Source organism: Lygodium microphyllum, chromosome 12, assembly GCF_053477565.2.
Source record: "Lygodium microphyllum isolate KBCC chromosome 12, Lygodium_microphyllum_v1.1.10, whole genome shotgun sequence".
NCBI classification, from domain to species: domain Eukaryota; kingdom Viridiplantae; phylum Streptophyta; class Polypodiopsida; order Schizaeales; family Lygodiaceae; genus Lygodium; species Lygodium microphyllum.
The window spans coordinates 48,403,152-48,424,508 of NC_141146.1; the positions used below are offsets into that span (position 1 = coordinate 48,403,152).

The window sequence follows — 21,357 nt, forward strand, 5'->3', positions numbered from 1 at the left end:
TTGGACAACAATACCTCTAATCCTTGGATTCTTGATCCTTGAATTGTAGCTATGGAAGCTCCCACAACCTCACAACCTCTAGGAAAGAGGCTTTGCTATCATGTTGCAAAATATGGCTAAGCAAAGAGATAACATGAGCCATGGGGAAAGAAGAAGAGCAAGTGGAGAAGCATGATGCTACCAAATAGACTTTATTGATTTGATAGTGAAGCTAGTACATTGTTTTATAGCTTTTCACTATTTACTCTTCCCTCTCTTTGCTTATTGGATACATTGCATACATTTGTGTATGACCTCCTTGGCTTCCACTTCATCCATCCTTATCCATCCACTCACATAAACATAGTTCACATGCCTACGCATCAAATATGCTAACAAAACAAAGGTCTCCAAAGAATGGTGTGTTACTATAAAAACCTTTGACTATATTATGACATGTGGTGATTACTATTGTTCAATAAACATTCAACATTGGTTTGAACTTTATATTGACTAATCTTATAACTTATTTGCTTGTTCAAAAACAATGATCATATTGCAGTTGAAAAAGGAGAGGAACAAAGGACTCCCAAAGAATTGTTTAGTACCTAAGAAAAATCAATTAGAAATATTCTCAAAGGAAGAAAAGGCTTTTGACCAAATGTCCCTTAAAGATTGGTGTGTATTAGTATTTATGCCTTTGGCTAAATGATGACACGTGTTGCCTAGTTGTATGGGCTAGAAACTACTATCAATAAACATTTGTCACTAGTTTTGACTCACATGGATGGATCTTGTAGCTTACTTCTTTATTTCAAAAATAATGATCATAATGTAGACACCATAATATATGCAAAAGATTAAAATAGCATTCGATAACTAAGAAGGCAAATAAAAATGTAAGTGTTATAAATGGAAAAGGAGAGGAATGAAGGAGTCCAAGGAATGGTTTTGATCATGAGAAAAATTAAGGAGCAATCCATTGGAAGGAATAAAAGGCTCAACTCAACCAAATGTCCTTTGTCTATTAATATTGACAATAATGGATAAATAATACCATGTGGTGTAGAGTCAACCTAACTAGAAAGTTCTATCAACACAACCCAACTAGAAAGTTCTACCAGTAAAGATTTGCCATTGCTTCAAACCTTGCATTGACAAATCTTGTACTTTATTTGTTTGCTTGCTATGCTATTGTGATGTTGGATGTGGACTCTTTCATAAAGCAATTAAGTTAGGTTTTTATGGTTGGATGTGGACTCAATTTTTTTTCTAAATGTGAAATCGATGGTATTAATAAATAATAATATTTACATTGACATTGATGAATGGGCCTAAGCCCAGACCACTTATTTGCCTTTTAACAAATGCTAGACAATCTTAAAAACATGCTCCTTTTTTCTAGCACGTATGCGTTTTACTCGACCTCTTTTTTCATGAGGACTTTGTTTCTCTGTGACCCAAGGTGTTTCAGCACCACAATCCGGATCACATTCTATGAAGCAATTAAGTTAAGTTTCTATGGTTATGGTTGAAGAGGCCAAGGGAAGTGTAAACATCCAAAAGATGGACGAGCTGGCATAGCCAAGGGCCCAAAAGTAAACTTAAAGGTAAGAAGCTGAACTTTAGAACTCTAAAGCGAACACAAGCAAGATAGTTATCACATACACTTTCTTTCGATATTAACTCATCATCCAAACGACCGGTACACAAGACCATCTATTTTAAACTTCAAAATTGAAGTGGTAAAGATAAGCAGGTAGAAATCAGAGAGGAAGGGAGGGACGGAGGAGAACGAGAAGCGAGGTTACCACGCATTCCATCCCTAGGTTTTTCCTCTGCAAGGGCATACATCCATGTCGCAGGGAGCTGTTCCCAAGCGGCGGATGTCACCTGAACAGGAGCCAGGATCCATTGCCAGGGCGCTCGTCGATGTTGTGGCCGGTGCCGTAGCAGGTGGCGCCTCCCGCACCCTTACCTCTCCTTTGGATGTCATCAAAATACGCTTTCAGGTCAGCTCTATATTTCCATCGAGCACAGGCTTTTCATTCCAACGTGTGACCTTGCTATGGCTTTGCTACTCCTATTTCAACTTGTGATCTTGCAATGGTTTTGCTGCTGCTGCTTTTTTTGTTTTTTTTGATTTATCTGATCAGTTCAAGACGAAAGGCACCATTCGTAGAGTTTAATCAGTTGTCCAGCTAGCATTCATGATAGTCAGCCGAGAGACACAGACTCCACAAATCATCAATGCGAGTAGTCTTTAGCCACACATTAGCCGATAGAAGGATCAGCAGCACAAGTAGTCTGCACCAGCCCATGTTGTTGGTGGGGGGGGGGGGGGGAACACGCTGCTTCGGCTTAGTATCAGAGTATTGCTCATCTACGGCTTTCTCTCTCATTTATTTGGTAATGTTAAGAGCAGGATTTGATTGAAATCGATCCACTTTAGTATGTAAGAGAGTCGCCACACACAGTAAGTGTTTCCACCGTTTTTTTAATGGACAGGAAACTCACCCCATTCTTGGACCACTCAGAGACACTTGGATCCAAATGTCAAGGTTGGAGATTGTATGTGAACACACTCTTACAGGACATTATGGGCTACTTATAGACCCTCCGATCCAAATCTTAAAGGGTGGAGCTTGTTTGTGGACACACTTTTAGAGGACTTTATGCTATGACAGCAATCATAATGTGTGAAGTGTTTTGTAAGCCCACATTTTGTAGGATCTGAAATCTTATAGAATGTTAATATTTAGTACTTTGTATAACATTAAGAAACAATCAAGATTTGCGGAGTCTTCTAGAACTTTTGAGAAAGAGCTTGACGAATGTTTTGTACTTTAGGCCTCCTTAAAGACATCACATGAATGAAATGGTAGTTACCTTTTGCTTAATCTATGTGATTGGGTGAAAAGCTCTTCTTGAGAGATGTTTTGCTAAGAGTGTATACATGTGGATTAGGGCAAAAAAAAGGTGCCCTCTTACACCTTGGCTTCGAAAATGAAGTTAATGGTCACAAATTTCCAAGGTGGAACCCCTAAGGTGGAGTCATCCTTTCAATTAAAAGGGGGTAGGTGCACATGAAACGGAGGTGTGTGCAGCAGTGGTCAAAATCTTCACTTGTTTTTCTAGATTAAAAAAAAAGAAAGTTGACTTTTCTAGTTTAAGGAAGCATTAATGATTAGAGTTGTAAACACATGGAAAGAGTTGGACGATAAGAGTGAGCTTAATTACAATTAAATCTTAGAGCGAGGGAGAGTCTCATTGGCTATTTAGAGATGTATTAAAATGTGAGAATTAATTCAAAAGATTAGATTCTATTAAGGGAAACCGTCTCAAAAAGTTCTGTAATAGGGCATTATGGGCATGTCATTCTCATCTTGCATGTGTTTCCTCTTATTGTCACTTCTCATGCAAAGTCTGAATGATTGCGGTTTCATGGCGTCAGTCTTTGTTGCTCCACCATGCCACCCTCACCTTGCTCCCCAAATATTGGCAACCTGTTCTTGCTGCCATTGATTGCTCTAGGCATCATCAAATTGTTGTGTGTTTCAGGTCTACTATTGCTGCCATTTGATGGTAACATAGTCATGACTCATAAGGGGTGGATGCCTTGGGCCCTTGAGATGTCAAGACAATGTCCTTGTTCCTCCCAAAACAAGCAAAATGTGTCACATTGGCAAGGAATGTCCCCTAAAGCATTCCTCATAATGGGATGGGTGTGTTGAGAGTCATTTCCTGTGGCCACGTCAGCAGTGCCATGTGGCAGTAGTCGGATAGTCCGATTGCAGTCGGTTGCATTTAATGTAGCTAATTTGATTATTTCAAGGTATTATTTTCAGCCTTTAAAAGACTGAGTTTCTAGCTGTCTTGACACATTGTCTTGGACAGATTTTAATCTGTTGATTGTGGAGATTGCTCTCGGGGCTGATGGAGATTGAGATCCTTGAGGTGGAGACATACGCAGATATTTTCTTTGCAACCGTGTATAATTCTACTTCCTTATACTACATTCTTCACTGTAGATTTTTTGCGTTTCACTCTCTTTCTCTCTCTGTTTAGTCTTTGTCATGGTCATTCGCTTCCGCATTGCTTCACTCTGACATGGTATCAGAGCATTGAAGGATTGACCTAGGGTGGATTTATCTCGAGAGGAGTTTTCAGCGCGACACAAGACTGCGTTTTTAGCATTCAAGTACGAGCAAGTGGGTTGTGCATCAGAAAAAGGTTGAGACGAGTGTGGGTGTGCGAGAAAAGAGAAGATTTGCTGAAGTTGATGCTGTTTTTGTTGTTAGAGAAGAAAAAAAGGTTGCGTTTTTGGCCTTTAAGTGTAGATTTTACATTTTCATCGCCTCCGACAGGTAAAGAGGGAATGGGACGAGCGAACCTCAACCTTAGCAGGCTATATTTTCATAGTTGGAGGGGGCTACTTTTTGTATTTTGTGCAAGCATTGTAGATGAAGATGTCTTCTGAGGTTGAGACAGAGTTTCAGGCGACCATGGATCGGAAGGTGTCCCGGCTCTTCCTTCAGCTCAAAAGCTCGATGGTGAGAACTACCGAATCTAGCGGATCATAATGCTTGCTAAATTGGAGTCCTATGATTTGGCGGAGCTTGTTACGGAGGCTATCAATTGTCCTTCACAAGACGAGTTCAGACTCTCTTCCAATAAGAAAGCAGAGTTGGCAAAGGCTCAGGCACATTGGGATAAAAAACTCAATGCACGCATTCGCTCGTTTGTATTTCTCTCATGTACTACAGTTGTTCTCTCTCATATAGAGCATTTGACGGTGGCTAGGGAGATATGGTTGGAGTTGGATCAAATGTATAATCGGATGACCGTCATGAAGCGAGTTTCTTTGGAAGTGCAAATGAGGACTTTTGAGTGTCAACAAGTCATCATCCATGTGGGAGCGTATCAACAAGCTAAGGCAGCTTCAAATGTAGGGAAGGTGATCACTTTTGAAGACATGGCGATAACTCTCCTTTCACAGTTACCGCCTCGCTTCAGTGGTTTTTATTCCGCCTTGATTGCTCAGGGTGGTCTGCGAGACTCTTCAGTGGGAAGAGTTGGTTCCTATGCTCTTGGACCAAGAAGAGCAACTAAAAAGAACCAATGCTTCGAAATTTGAAGCTTCGATTGGTCAATCCTCTCAGAAGAAGGGGAAGGACCTAAAGAAGAAGGAAGACAAATCTAAGGACAAAGACAAGGAGTCTACTCGTCACATTTGTAGTAACATAGGTCATTGGAAGAAGGATTGCCTTGACAAGGAGATGAAGAAGGAAAAGAAGGATAAATCTTCAAAGGATTTCGGAGCGGTGTCTGCCCCCTCATCAGTTGCTTTCCTCCATTTGGAGGTGGTTGAGGATTCGACTTTGCCGGCTTCCGATGCTGCGTTGATGGCCCCATTTACTCGGGAGTGGATTGTTGGCAGTGGTGTCTCTAGGCACATGACCCCTTCTTCAGCAAGTGTTACTCATTTGCGGCCTTCTCATGGTCAAATTCTTATTGGCGATAGTTCATTTATTCCTATTCAAGGACGGGGCAACATGCATTTTATTCCAGATGGGCGTGGTAGTGCCCATGCTTTTGAGGTACTTTATGTGCTGGCTTTGGGGTATCATCTCTTAGTGCACAAGATCTGTGTCCTCGGCCTCTTGGTTGAATCTGATGTGGATTCTTTTCGGATTCTTGATCGAGGATCGAGAGCGGTTCTTTCTTCAGGTTATGAGGAGAATGGAGTCTACAAGTTGCGGTCTTCTTCTACCTTGACTTCTCTTTTTCTTACCTCCCAAACTCAGTCTGAGCTTTGGCATGCTTGGTTTGGTCATCTCAATTATGAATACCTTCAGAAAGCGTCTAAGGATCAATTTGTTTGAGGTTTGCCAAATATTGTGGTGAGTCAATAGCCTTGTGTATCTTGCATCTGTGGGAAGTAGACTTGTGATGTTGTTCCCAGCAAGGCAAAAGTATCATGGAAGTCAATGCCTGGGCACTGAGCAAAACCTTTAGCAACAAGGCGAACATTGTGCTTGTCTAAAAAACCATGCTAAGGTACTTGGTCTTGAAGATCCACTTGACGCCAATCACCTTCTTGTGAGAGGGACGAGGCACAAGGGACCAAGTATCATTCCTCTCAATAGCCTCCAACTTGGCTTCCATAGCCTTTCGCCAATGGTCAGAGTGCAAAACCTCCTTCACTGAAGTAGACTCTCGATCCTACATAACATGGGTCATCAAACAATAGTTAGAGCTAACAAGCTTCGTAGAATGTGCTCGATTCCTCCGTGATCTCTGCGGTCCATCCTGTGGTTCCCACTCCTCAGGGATCCCCTCAATCCCTGAATCTTGGAGTGTGTCATGGGCCCAACGAGGAGGAGGCTGGACCTCTCCTTGGACCTCTCCCTGTCGCTCTTCATTTGTTGAAGACTCGGGTACATCCATTGGCGGAAGCTCCACTGGGGTGGCCAGTGGAAGGGAAGACTCTGAATCAGAAGAAGAATCTCCATCAAGAGGCTTTGGCTCCAAAGGCACTGTCTCGGGAGTCCAACTCTCCCTTGGATCTCCAAGGACAGGGCGCTCCTCACCCCCCTTTATGGCCGGAACTTCCATGAACCACACATCTTGGCTCGTGTAGACATTCCGCTTGACGGGATCAAACAGACAATAACCTTGGGACTAGGAGCTGTAGCCAACAAAAACATGTCGTCGAGAAGCTGCCTCGAACTTGTCCCCTTGCGTCTTTTGAATGTGCACATAGGTGTCACACCCAAAGATCCAAAAATAAGAGACATCAGGCTTAGTCCCTAAGTAAGCGTCGAAAGGTGCCATCCTGTCAATGGCCGAAGTGGGAGATCGATTGAGGATGTGTATTGCGGTAGCCACTGCCTCGGCCCATAGAAATTGAGGCGTTTGTCGGTGCTCCGTCATGGTGTGTGCCATCTCAATTACACTTCCGTTCTTCCGCTCCTAAATGCCATTCTCTTGAGGAGTGTTGATGTTAGCAAACTCCTAGTGAATGCCCCTATCTGCACAAAAACGAGCAAACTCATTAGACAAAAATTCACCACTCTTGTCTGTGCACAAGGTCTTCAGTTGCTGGCTAGATTGGTTCTCCTCAAAGAGAAGCCAATTCTTGAAGTGGGAGAAAGCCTCCGACTTCAATGTCAAGAAATAGTCCCATTTCATCCTGTTGTAGTCATCTACGATCAACATGAAGTACAAGCTCCCCTTTAGGGACTCGATTCTCATTGGGCCACAAAGATCTGTAGATACAAGCTCCATAGGTGAAGTAGACTGTCGCGAAGCTTTGTTGGGAATCGCATCCCGATGCAGTTTCCCATGAATGAAAGAGACACATGGTTGTTGGCTCACCACTATGTCTGGCAAACCTTGGACAAACGATCCTCGCGACGCCTTCCGAAGGTACTCATAGTTTAGTTGGCCAAACCGAGCATGCCATATCTCAGACTGTGTTTGAGAGGTAAGAAGAAAAGAGATAAGAGGTGTAGAAGACTTCAATTTGTGGATGCCATTCTCCTAATACCTTGTAAAGAGAACCTTCCTCTATCCATGATCAAGGACTTGAACAACATCCCTGTCCAAACTCCACCAAGAGGCCAAGAGAACAAATCTTATAGACCGAAAGCAAATGACACCCCAAATCTGGCACATGCAATACCTCGAAAGTGTGGGTACCACCACATCCATCTGGAATCAGTTGCATCTCACCTTGCGCAGCAATAGACACAGAAGAGTTGTCTCCAATGAGAATTTGCCCACGCGAAGGTCGCAAATGGGCAACACCAACGGGAGGAGTCATGTGCTGGGAGGCACCATTGTCCATGATCCACTCTTGAGCTTGGGGAGCTATCGGGAGCTATCATCACAGCATTAGAAGTCTTTGGTGTAGAGTCCTCAATGACCGCTATGTCAGAGTGCAGCGGTGCGGAAGCGTAGGACTGAGAGAGAGAGAACGCAGAGAGAGAAGGGAGAGAAAAAGACAGTGGACGATGAAGATCTGCTGTATAAAGAATGCTGAATACAAAGATATACAATGGCGCAGTGCGCTGGACTGCGTGTCTCCACCTCGACGATGCAACCTGCTGTCCACCTCGAAGTCTGCTGCAGTCTGCACTGTCTGCTGTTTGAAATCTGTGAACAGAGACAGAGACTGCGCGTCACCGGTCTGTAATCTGCGTCAGAGAAGTGTGTGTCAGACTGCTGAGAATGTCGGGTATTTATAGCCGACAACTGCTTGAAAATAGGGCGCCAGAAAATAGGTCGGCTGCATTAAATGCAGCCGACTGGGCTGCAGGCAGTCGGACTGCCACGTGGCAGTGCTAGTCCGACTGTGCAGCTGCCTGCCCTCCAAACAGGCTATGATCTCTAACACCCCCTCTCAGAGCCTGGACAGGGCAGAAGCCTGAGGGATCTGGAATGTCGCCGAAGAAGAGCCTTCGTAAACAAATCCGCAAGATTGTCCTCCGTCTTGCAATACTCCACAGTGATGGTCTCATCCAGAAGCTTTTCTCGGATGAAGTGGTACTGAATCTCAATGTGCTTCGTCCGGGCATGAAAAACAGGGTTCCTTGCCAAGGCAATGCAACTTTCATTGTCACATCGCAGCAATGTAGGACGAGTCTGGGGGCTCCCAAGCTCCTCCAATAATCTCCGAAGCCACACAACCTCGCATGTGGTGGAAGACGCGGCCCGATACTCCGCCTCAGTAGACGAAAGGGCTATCGCGGGCTGCTTCTTGCTACTCCATGAAATAACACCTGCACCCAAAGTAAAGCAGTAACCTGTAGTAGACCGCCTGTGGTCCACGTCACCGGCCCAATCCGAGTCGCTCCAACCTGCAAGTACAAGATCTGACCCATCTGTCCCTGCGGGTAATGAATCCCCAAATCAGACGTCCCCCTTAGATACCGAAGTATCCTTTGAGCAGCCTGCCAATGCACCGTCTTAGGTTCACTCATGAACCCTGCTAAGAGCCCAACAGCAAAACATAGATCAACCTTGGTGTTGAGAAGCCAAATCAAGGACCCAATCAACTGTCGATAGCGGGACGCATCCGCCAAAGGAGAAGCTGAATGGGAAGTGGCCTTCCAGTTCGGATCCATAGGAGTAGAGAGGGCCCGACAATCTTCCATCTCAAAAGACACCAAGAGCTCCTGTACATATCTTTGTTGAGAGATAAAGATCCCCCTCTGAGACTGATAAATCTCATGGCCCAAAAAGAAATGGAGTAGACCCAGATCCGTCATCTCGAACGTCCGATGTAAAGTTGACTTTGTCTCCTGGACCTGCTGTGTAGCATCACCTGTGACAATCAAATCATCAACATATAAGACAAACAGCACACAACCATCCTCGGAAGTGTGAACATACAGCTGCGGATCGGCCTTGGACCGCCGATATCCCAACTGAGACTGGAGGAACGAATCAATCTTCTTGTTCCAAGCTCGTAGGGCCTGCTTGAGGCCATACAGGGCCTTCTTCAACCTGTAGACTTTCCCATCTGAAGAACCAAAGCCAGGAGGTTGCTCAACGTAGATCTCCTCCTTCAAATCACCATTCAGGAAGGCCGACTTCACATCCAATTCATAAACAGGCCATCTCCTATGGCCAGCCAAAGCAAGAACAGCTCTAATGGTTGCCATACGAGCTGTGGGGGAAAAGGTGTCATGACAGTCAATCCCTGGGCGCTGTGCAAAACCTTTAGCAACAAGGCGAGCCTTGTGCTTATCCAAAGTACCATCAGTGAGATATTTGGTCTTGAAGACCCACTTGACTCCAATCACCTTCTTCTTCGGGGGGCGTGGCACGAGTGACCAAGTGCCATTCCTCTCAATAGCCTCTAACTCGGCTTCCATAGCTTTCTTCCATGGTGCGGACTGTAAAGCCTCCTTCACGGAGGTGGGCTCTCGATCCTGCACAACACGGGTCATCAAACAATAGTTGGAGCAAACCAGCTCCGTAGAATGTGCCTGGTGCCTCCGTGACCGCCGCGGACCATCCTGCGGTCCCCACTCCTCAGGAACCCCCTCGATCCCTGAATCACGGAGTGTGTCACGGGCCCAGCGAGGAGGAGGCCGAACCTCCCCTCGTCGTTCTCCATCAGCAGAAGACTCTGGAATATCCACCGGTGGTAACTCCTTAGCGGGGTCCGGTGGAACAGTAGACTCTGTGTCAGAAACAGAATCATAATCAAAAGGCACGGGCTCCAGTGGAACTGTAGAAGGAGCCCAGCTCTCCCCTGGATCTCCAAGAACGGGATGCTCCTCACCCGTTGAAGTAGCCGGAACCTCCACAAACCGCACATCACGGCTAGTATACACATCCCGCTTGACGGGATCATACAATCGGTAGCCTTGGGACTAGGAGCTGTAGCCAACAAATACCTGTTTTCGGGAAGCTGCTTTAAATTTATCACGGTGAGCCTTGGGAATGTGAACATAGGCATCACACCCAAAGACCCGAAAGTAAGAAACATCTGGCTTCGTCCCAAAATAAGCCTCAAATGGAGTCATCCCTTCCACGGCCGAAGTAGGGGATCGATTGAGGATGTGGACTGCAGTAGCCACAGCCTCGGCCCACAGAACTTGAGGGGTCTGTCGGTGCTCCATCATGGTGCGTGCCATCTCGATCACACTGCGGTTCTTCCGTTCAAGAATACCATTTTCTTGAGGAGTATTGGTATTGGCAAACTCGTGGTGAATTCCTCTATCTGCACAAAACCGAGCAAACTCATTAGACACAAATTCACCTCCCTTATCGGATCGCAAAGTCTTCAACTTCTGGCCTGATCGGTTCTCCTCAAAGAGAAGCCAATCCTTGAAGTGCGAGAAAGCTTCTGACTTTAGTGCCAAAAAGTAGGCCCAAGTCATCCTACTATAGTCATCCACGATCAGCATGAAGTACGAGCTCCCACGCAGGGACTCATTCCTCATAGGGCCACAAAGATCCGTAGATACTAGCTCCATCGGTGAAGTAGACTGCCGCGAAGCTGTGTGGGGAATGGCATCTCTATGCTGCTTCCCCCGAATGCAGGAGACACATGGCTGCTGGCTCACCACTATATTCGGCAACCTGCGAACAAGCTGTCCACGTGACGCCCTCCGAAGATAGTCATAGTTCAGGTAACCAAACCAAGCATGCCATAACGCAGACTGTGACTGTGAGGTAAGAAGAAGAGTAGAGAGGGCAGTGGAAGACTTCAGTTTGTAAATGCCGTTCTCCTCATATCTGGATGAGAGAACTTTCCTCGATCCACGATTAAGGACTCGCACTGTAGAACTGTCAAACTCCACCAAAAGACCAAGGGAGCAAATCTTATGAACTGAAAGGAGATGGTACCCTAATCTTGGTACATGCAAAACCTCTGAGGTATGGGTACCACCTCGTCCATCCGGAATAAGCTGCATCTTACCCCGACCTGCAATAGAAACTGAAGAGTTGTTTCCAATGAGAATTTGCCCACGCGAGGGTCGTAGCTGGGCAACACCATCTGAGGAAGGAGTCATGTGCCGTGAGGCACCACTATCAACAATCCACTCTCGAGCCTGGGGAGCCGTCATCGCAGCATCAGAAGCATTCGGTGAAGCGTCCTCAATGACAGCTAGATGAAGAAATGCAGCTGATGAGGGTGCAGCCACCGCTCCAGAATCCTTGGTATCCTTCTTCTTGGTGTCCTTCGTGTCTTTGTCAGGGCAATCCTTCTTCCAATGGCCAGTCTTTCCACAAATATGACATGTGGAGTCTTTGTCCTTGTCCTTCTCCTTGTCCTTCTTGGACTTGTTATCCCCCCCTTCTTCTTCTTTTGGTCCTTCCCCTTCTTCTGAGAGGCTTGACCTGTCAGCGCCTCCGACTTGGAAGCATTCTGTCCCTTCAACTGTTCCTCTTGGTCCAAGACCATAGGAACCAACTCTTCCCACCGAAGAGTAGACTCTCGCCCCGAAGCAATAAGGGCAGAGTAAAACATACCGAATCGTGGCGGCAACTCGGACAATAGTGTGATCGCCATGTCTTCGGAGGAAATCGGCTTCCCCGCATTTTGAACTTGCATCTGTAGCTGCCTTAGCTTGTTAATGTGCTCCCGTAGCGAAGAAGACTTATTTACGGACAAGGTCCGCATCTGAACCTCCAAAGAAACCCTCTTCATTAGGGTCATCCGATTGTACATTTGATCAAGCTCCAACCATATCTCACGAGCCACCGTCAAGTGCTCGATGTGAGCAATCACGGCTGTAGTGCATGATAGGAAGAGAAAGGATCGAATCCTGGCATTCAGTTTGTCCCAATGAGACTGGGCCCTGGCCAACTCCGCACGAGCATCGGAAGAGAGTTTGGACTCATCTCTTACCGAGGGCCGGTCAATCTCCTCCTGTACCAACTCCGCCAAATCATAGGATTCAAGGATGGCCAACATCATGACGCGCCAAATGCGGTAGTTGTCGCCGTCGAGCTTCTGATTTGTAGGAAGAGCCGGTAAGACAGGCACCTTCCGGTCCATAATCGCCTGGAACTCCAAGTCCATCTCTGTAGACATCTTCACCTGCAATGCCTTCTCAAACGCAAAAGTAGCCCCCTCTGACTGGGAAAACTCAGCTTGCTAAGGCTCTTCTGCGTCCTGTAGCTTCTTCACCCGCCGGAGGCGATGAAAAAGCAAAACCTGCACTTGTGGGCTGAAAACTCAAACTTCCTCTGCGTCAAACAGCAGTAAACAGCAGCAAATCCACCACCTGTACTCCTTTCCTGTGCGCCCACACTCGTTTCAGCCTTGTTCCAAGGCGCAGCCCTCCTGTCTGCCCTTAAACGCAAAAAACGCAAATTTGTGTCGCGATGGAAACTCCTCTTCAGGTTGATTCTGCGCTCAATCAGCCCTCAAACACTGCTCTGATACCATGTCAGAGTGCAGCGGTGCGGAAGCGTAGGACTGAGAGAGAGAGAATGCAGAGAGAGAAGGGAGAGAAAGAGATAGTGGACGATGAAGATCTGCTGTATAAAGAATGCTGAATACAAAGATATACAATGGCGCAGTGCGCTGGACTGCGTGTCTCCACCTCGATGATGCAACCTGCTGTCCACCTCGAAGTCTGCTGCAGTTTGCACTGTCTGCTGTCTAAAATCTGTGAACAGAGACAGAGACTGCGCGTCACCGGTCTGTAATCTGCGTCAGAGAAGTGTGTGTCAAACTGCTGAGAATGTCGGGTATTTATAGCCGACAACTGCCTGAAAATAGGGCGCCAGAAAATAGGTCGGCTGCATTAAATGCAGCCGACTGGGCTGCAGGCAGTCGGACTGCCACGTGGCAGTCCGACTGCACAGTCCGACTGTGCAGCTGCCCTGCTGGTCCGACTGTGCAGCTGCCTGCCCTCCAAACAGGCTATGATCTCTAACACACTAAGTGTAGAAAAGCAGCTAATGAGGGTGCAGCCACCGGTCTAGAATCCTTTGGGTACTTCTTCTTGGTGTCCTTGTCCTTATGGGGATCTCAGATGTACTTGGTTTGCATCCAAGGTATTGTATGTTAGTATTTCTGCCAGTGGGATCACTATGTAGTGTAGTAGTCAGTGTGAGTTGGTATGCAAATGTGTGTGGTTTGCATCTAGGCTTTGAAACTATACATTTGCAAGGTTGCTAGTATGTATAGAATTCATGGAATGTGCATTTGAATGTGATGTACATTTGCAAGGCATGTATGGGATATACATGGATGGCATGCAATGTACATTTGTAGGTGATGCAAGAGAAGTACAATTGCACAAGTTACATGTGGTTTGCAGTCGATGTATGTGTTACATGACTATCATGTGGTACATCATTTCTATGAGGTGTTTATGCATTTTATGCATTATAATGCCTTGGTGGTCAGAGCACTGTGGGGTTTTGGCATATGGATGTATCCCTTATGGTTTTGACAATGGTTAGGATTCATGTATGTTGATTGTAACTTGCATTTACAATAGCTACAGGCTGCCTTGCATCAGACCAGTATTCTTTAGTTGTTGCCCAGCCTCTAGCTGCTGCTGGTGTTCAGCTGATGTCATCATCCAGGTGGTACATTGCTGTGTTGTTCTCTTGACTTTCAGTTTGAAGTGCTGCTTTATTCAGTGCTGGTGTAGCAGGTCCCTTGCATGGAGCAGAATAGAAGATTAGCTCTGGGTGTCTTCTTAATGGCACATTGCTTGTACTTTCTTTCCCTTTTGAAAATGGTGCTGATTTCAGACTCAGTTTCATGTCTTTGTTTCCTTGTTGGTGGCAGGTTCAACTGGAACCTACAAGTACACGGGCATGGTTGAATGGGGACAAGCAAGTGCCATCAAAGTACACAGGCATTTTTCAAGCCTGTAGAGCTATTATCAATGAAGAAGGCACACGGGTAAGGATATTCACATGTGGGGTCTCTACTTTTCTTTCCACTATGCAAAGGTATTGGTGCACAAGTAGAAGAAAACATGTTTTTCACTGCCTTAGGTTGCAGTTATGAGCAGAGAGAATCATAAATTGGGTGTTGAGTACGATTATCCTGTATCTGAGAGTGGCAAACAGTATCATCTAGGCAACTATGGGAGTCCATGCATAGTCTGTTTTTAAAAAAACCTTTGATAGAACATTCATTGTGAATTTATCTGTGCTTTGATTATGCACATAAACTTTTATCTGTACCAGACATCTCATAAAGGGCCTTTATGTGAGTGCTTCACAGGGGTTATGGAGAGGTAATGTACCGGCTCTGATGATGGTGATGCCCTATACTGCAATACAATTTGCAGTACTACACAAATTGAAGTCAATTGCTGCAGGGTCAGCTAGGGGAGGTCTGCTCCTTCTCCAAGCCTGAGGTCTTGTTTTTCCCTTTTTTACTTGCAGTAGTTCAGATTTTATTGTTTGGGTTGATTATTCTTAAATATTATGGTCCTGAAGCTCATTATGGATGTGTGGAGCATGTAGATACTAGAAAGGGACTGGTAGAGGAAAGACCGATACAATTGACAAGTTGATGTAAAAAGCAGAGCAAATGACCGTCTATTCAGTTAAAAAAACACACCTTTTATTGTGGAACTTGCTTCTTCAGCAATGAAAGAGAATCTGAGTTTGAGGCTTGAGCATAAAAGACTGAATGAGCAGATGAACAATTCATTTGTTCTTAAAGGGAATCATACCAATGGCTAGTGGATGCCTCAAAGGTTACTTGGCCAAAAAATACATCAGTTTCATTCTACTACACATGAGCGTGCTTTATTGGCACAAAATGTCTCACACAAGAAAAAACTAAAGATAACAATTACTAAGCATGACATGAAAATAAAATGTTATGGAAAAACAACCTAAGATGACGATTTTAACTTTGTACCTATGAAAACAAAGCATTTGCAAGATATTGTAACCAAGTCTACTTTGTTTGGCTTTCACTCTTTCCCATGACAAACGAGATTGATGTGGTTGCTTCTTGAGTAAGCTGATGGTACCTGCTTGCACCAAAGAAGTAAGAACACATTAGGGATGTGTGTGCAACATAGATACATGCATACATCTGTGTGTGTGTGTGTGTGGAGAAAGAGAGAGAGAGAGATGCTGTTATGGAAATGTGGCTTAATAAGACCCCATTCAAATGTAAAGTCTTTCTTGGGAGAATGCTGATAGGTGGCCTGCTGCTCGCCTCCGCCCTCTCCAAAGTCCAGACTCCAGACACCACATTTCAAATTATAATTGCTTCTTCAGTATTGTGAAACCTTTCCGCCATAGATTCATCTCCTATCCATCGGCCAGGAAGATTTGGTCCATGCTATCTGATAATTTGAGGGCTGTGGTGGGTCCTTTCCTTTGTCCATGGGATTGGGTGTTCAATAAGGCAAAATATCCTACTTTGGCACAACCACATATGAAAATATTATTTCATTTTCTTAGATTTTGGGATTGCTGTCATAATTGAGTCATTTGGAATGCTTTTGTTTTTCAATTTTGCTTCTAGGATTCAAAGTCGTCTTGCTAGACTGAAAGGTCTTCTTCATTGGTAGTTGGATCTTGTTCAGCACATTGGTTTTCTCCTTAAGGAGGATTTAGTCGCTTGGCGTACGACAATCCCTTTTGTTGCATTGCTGTGATTCTTGTATTTCTCATGTGATTAATATAATAATTGCCCTTACACACATACACACACACACAAGAAAGAAAGAAATTCATATTAATGTCCATGGGAGGCTAAACTCGACCTATGGGACGTAGATGCTTCCATTTACATTCCTTCACATTCCACTTGGAGAGAGAGAGAGAGAGAGAGAGAGAGAGAGAGAGAGAGAGAGAGAGAGAGAGACTTCCTCAAGACATTATATATGTTTTCATGAATAAGACCTTGATCAAGTGATACAAAGTGGAAATGATAGTATTGGTTGTTGCATTGTTATTAGATGGATGTCATGAAAGGTAAGTTTTGGTCAAATTTAAGAATTAGGGTCTAGTAGAATGAAAGAGAGAGAGTATGAAAATTGAGTGTAGTCTCACTATCTACTAGGGTTGTGACGTTTGATGATGTCTGATTAGTTTTGTTAGATGTTTGTTTGACACAAATCGGACTAAAAAATCTTAACATGTGTGCAATGCAAAAAGGTATATATAATGTTGGGGCTTAAAAAGATGAAGGATTTAGAGGCTACAAATTACAATCTTAGTGCTTATATCACTCTCAACATCGGAATTGGAATGATGCTCAAGCATTAAAGGACTCATCGAGAAACCCTTGTTGAGAAATCCTTTACCCTTCATCCGTAGTTTGTGTTTTTGCGTTTCTACGTTTGCATTTAGGGTTTGTGTTTAGGGTTGGCAGCCCCAAAAAGGGGTGCCATCCTAGACTGACTGTGCGTATTTATAGGCCACTCTCTCATTCATTCCTCACGGCTGATTCATTCAGTCCGTCACCTCTTCTCTCCAGTCTCTCCACTACCCTCACACCCCTTCAAGAGGACATTGCGGTTCGTGGTTCGTGGCTGTCTTCATCATCTTCCTTGTGCTATGGCATCCTTGTTCCCTTGTATCACATTCACTCCATGATTCAGAACTTCACCATTCCATTCATCAGAGTTTCTTCTCTCTTCTCTTCTCTTCTCCATGTTTGCCGAGTTCACTCCGTGTTTCTCCTCGCCAACCCTACTGTCTCGCTGGTATGTTATCTTTTGACAGCCCTCACCAAAGTTATCCCCATTAATGACATTGTCTTTATCATCATATTTAAGCTCTTGAACATTTAGAATAAAGATAGAGAAAGATATGTTCTGATGGGCTGCAATGGCAATGGAAGTGGTTCTTGAGTCACTAAGTCTCATGTAGAAAATAAGGGTCTCACCATGGCCTTGGGCCACTGATGTCGATGCAAATGTGGGTGCTTGATTGTAGTGGCACAAGCTTAAACATTGACAATCTATTAAGCACTGGAGTAGGAGACTTGCAAATCTATGTTCTTTAGCTCCATGTAGAGATCTTAGAATATTTTGCTTTCCATATAGAGCGCGATCTTTGTTCACATTTTTGAGTGTGCTTTTTGAGAGCTTAAGCTCATTTACATTCATTTGTGAATTCCAAATATAAGTAATAACCTAGATGCTAAATATTTTCAATTAGACATTGAGACATGAGTTGCGAGTCGTAACTAAATGTGATTTCCTTAGGGCGATTCACATTAGGATGGAGAACATTCGAAAGGCCAAAAAGTAGCCAATCGATATAGGACACATGAGATATAGGCTTGTACATTAGGGTGGATGGTTAATGTTGGAAATTTGACATGGCGGATGAACCCTGTCTGAGTCTACCGTTTCTTTGGGTGGTAGGAAATGAAACTAGCCTTCCTCCTCGGATAGGGTGGTAAATAACCTGATTAAGCACTATTTACAACAATTAACAAATTCACAAAATTGAAATGCACACTTTACCATATAATCTTGGACATTGGACACCCATTGGCCCCAAAATTGGCGCTTCATTTTGGTATTTATTTAACTTAATTGAAGAAGAAGTTAATGTACAATGGGATTCTCCTAACCCCTTTTGGTATTCCAGCTTTCCTTGTTGTCCAAAACAACCGGCAAGTCTTCAATCCGATTTGCCCCTTGATTTGGGCAGTCAATTGGTCTTCACTCGCTTTGATGGAGATAGAAAATGGCTCAAATTCATTGATTTTCTAGCCCCTCGACTTGAATTTGACTAAAATTAGCTTCAACCTTGTTGAATTTAAGTCTTGGAGCTTCCAATTTTTAGCACGCTTCTCTAAGCTGTTGGTAAACCTTGATTTTTGCTATAGATTAGGGTTTATAGCAGAGAAATTTGAAAATTTCTCAGTCTCTGGTGATCTTAATGCTGTAATCTTCGGAGCAAGGTTGTAGAAAGGCTAGGAGATGAGAGAGAATACTGAGGAGAGAGAAAATTCAGACTTTCTTCGGGAAGAATTGAGGAAAATTTGTCATCTATTGGTGTTGCTTTGTCTCAACAGCTTATAGATGCAAAGAACTGACAAACGTCAGTCATTTATTGTTGCTGCCTTGTCTCAACAACCTATAGATGCTGTCACCTGTTGTTGATTGGTCTTCTCCTACCCCTAGTTGCCCCAAAGGATTCTCCAATGGTTGCAAATCAGATGAGTAGCATCTCCTTCCTCTGTCTTGCAGACTGAATATACTAAAATGCCTCTCTCCAACCTCTAAAGACGTTTTTTAGTCTTGCATGGGTATTTTTGACAAGTGGCAGTCTTTTCGAATGGTTTTTTCAGCATTATCCATAATTAAATATTAGTTTTTAGTCTTTAAATACTGAAAATTAATCTAATAATTATTTCAGTGCTTGAAAATAATTATTGGTTAATAATTAAATTGGCTAGGCAACTTCCATTCTTTAGTGTCTATGCGCCATCTTTGACCATCATATTGGCGTTAAGTACCATCAAACGCCACTTCTCTAGTATCACCAATTGACACTTATGGCCAAATGAACGATCTAGGTCATAAGTACCTGTGCGACATAACTTATAGCAACTTTTGCCTTTGACATTCTGTGATTTGCTCGGGTCCCGAGCTCATAAATTAACTCTAATCCCAGTTACACCTCATATATACAACATTCACCTGACCATGTTATTAAAAATTAATCCATATGTTAAGTGAGATTTCAAAAATACATGTGCTCATGACAAGAAACCCAAGCCCAAATGGATGTTCACTTCTACTAATGGATAAAACTTGTTACTAGTCAATAATATATATGGCTAGGACTTTGCTCTAGGATAAAGGTAAGCTTGTTAATAACTAGGCTAGGTAGCCAAGTGTGAAATGAGAGGTGGACATCTTAGATTTAGCTTGGTGGATAGATGTGACATGCCTATCTAATGAATCCTTGATGGCACATGTTTTTAGCAGTCCATTAAGAGATATACCTAGGCAACTTCATTTAGAACTCCCTTGGAATATCTGGACTTAGTGTCCTAGGGTCGCTTTAGTCTACCATTATAGGGGAAGCTTTGCTTTATTTCCATGATAATTGATGTGCAAAAAAAGTTTCTAATTGACTCTAAAGTCTTCTAACAAGTTTTTAGCATTGGTTATGGATAGTTGCTTATGCGAGACAACTGAAATTGAAGTGGAGCTAAATGCATTGACTTCTCTACTTATAGGGTACAGTTTCACATTGGTTTCCCTAAAACATCGGGTTGAGACCTAAGATGATACTCTAAGACAATCATCGTTCAATTCTGCTAAATATTTCTAATCTAACGTATTCTTGTGGAAAACCTCTTAGCTAATTGAGACCACCCTACCATAGGATGAATCTGTTGGGGGTTCGCTCTCCTGCTTCCTAGTTGTAACGAGGTTTGCTTAGTTTTCTAATTATCCATCACATTAGTTTTAATACATAAAAATAGCTTCCTTGATTAGCCCGTTAAACATATGACTCCATCTGAAGGCAAAAATACTAATCCACACTTAGTTAGCATTGAGGCCTTTCGAGGGACTTATCTTGGGCTTGTAAGGGTTTAGGCGAATCCTACTCAAAGAATTATGGCCAAAGTCCCCTTGGCTACTTGGTGCCTCCTAGGCTCTAGCTAACATCTAGCCCCTACAAGAGACCTCTGGCGTCTAGTACCGGTCCTAGCATATGGAGCGGATAACAATTCCTTGGTAAACAGCTTTGCGACTATCCTTAGGGGAGGTCTATTGCAAATTTCCAAGGTTCAAGCTGTGTTGATATAACCCTAGTTTAGAATACATAGACATCTCAAAACAATCCTTCCTGATGCACCAATAAATTATTGAAATATAATATTATGCGTCGGAATTTGTTCTAGGTGTCATCTCCTCTAGCATGAGGTTTTGCTTGACTTGTCTAAGTTGTCATTTCACGGGTTATGTGAGTTTTGCTACACCACTTGTTAAAAATCACGGGAAAGTCATCTTCGCAACAACCTTAGAAAGGGGCCCTCAAAGTATTTAGACCCGTAGATCCTTTTTAAACTAAATCATCTTAAGCTGTCTTCATAGTAAGGAATAAAACCTTTCAATTGAGACACTTTGTTAGGGATACAATACTCTACTAACCAATTTCCTTTTCAAGGATTAGGGCCTTGTAGGATTTGGATTACTAGGATAGCTTCAAGGTCATTCAACCTTGTCAATTCTAAGTTCCTCTTTAATTTCAGTTTAATGGCTTATTACCACTAGGTCTATTTACTTTCTTACTTAAGCAAGATCAAGTATTGAGAATAACAATGCCTTGAGCTTAACTTTTTAGAGAAGGACCAAGTCTTTAAATTAGCTTAATGTTTCATTGAGCATATGTCATGGGGACGTGAAATTTTGATTCTTTTCTTAGCATTTGATCAAGAGTTAATCAAATGTGAAAATGTGACTTGCACATGTGATATGCATGATAGTTAATTCACAACGTGAGACCTAGGACCACGAGATATTAGTTGGTGCTAAAGGTAAAACCTATAGCAAGTTGTAGTTGATTGGTACTAGGTGGTACTTGGTGTCAGTTGGGCCTAGAGCAGTTATTTGACCAATAAGTGTTAGTGGGGTGACACTAGGAACTATGCATTAACTAATTAATTAATGCATGTTCGAAGGTCAAATAATGCATATGATTACTTAGGGGTCAAAATGGTCGTGAATTAAATTTTAGAAATAAATTAATTTTGATAATTAATTCAATGATTTGAAATTTTTGAAACATAGATTAGAAAGGCAGCCACTTGGCAAAACTTGCCTATGCAAGAGGGAAGTCTGAAGAAAACTGTTAGGGTTTGTATTGAGGAAACACAGAGTGTATGACCACGACAGAAACACAAAGAGACAAACACAAACAGAGAAAGCAAAACTCAAA

The 21,357-nt window shown here is 43.4% G+C and overlaps 1 protein-coding gene across 1 annotated transcript in view; it reads left to right on the forward strand.

The window, feature by feature from the left end:
* The first annotated feature begins 1,472 nt into the window (after positions 1 to 1,472).
* LOC148027733 (mitochondrial thiamine diphosphate carrier 2-like) overlaps positions 1,473 to 21,357 on the forward strand; it is a 45,836-nt gene continuing 25,951 nt past the window's right edge. Inside the window, exons 1-4 of the mRNA XM_087689429.1 lie at positions 1,473 to 1,589; positions 1,731 to 1,991; positions 14,255 to 14,371; positions 14,699 to 14,810. Of these exons, the coding sequence (XP_087545555.1) occupies positions 1,836 to 1,991; positions 14,255 to 14,371; positions 14,699 to 14,810 (385 nt within the window). The 5' untranslated portion in view covers positions 1,473 to 1,589; positions 1,731 to 1,835. The remainder of the gene's footprint in view (positions 1,590 to 1,730; positions 1,992 to 14,254; positions 14,372 to 14,698; positions 14,811 to 21,357) is intronic.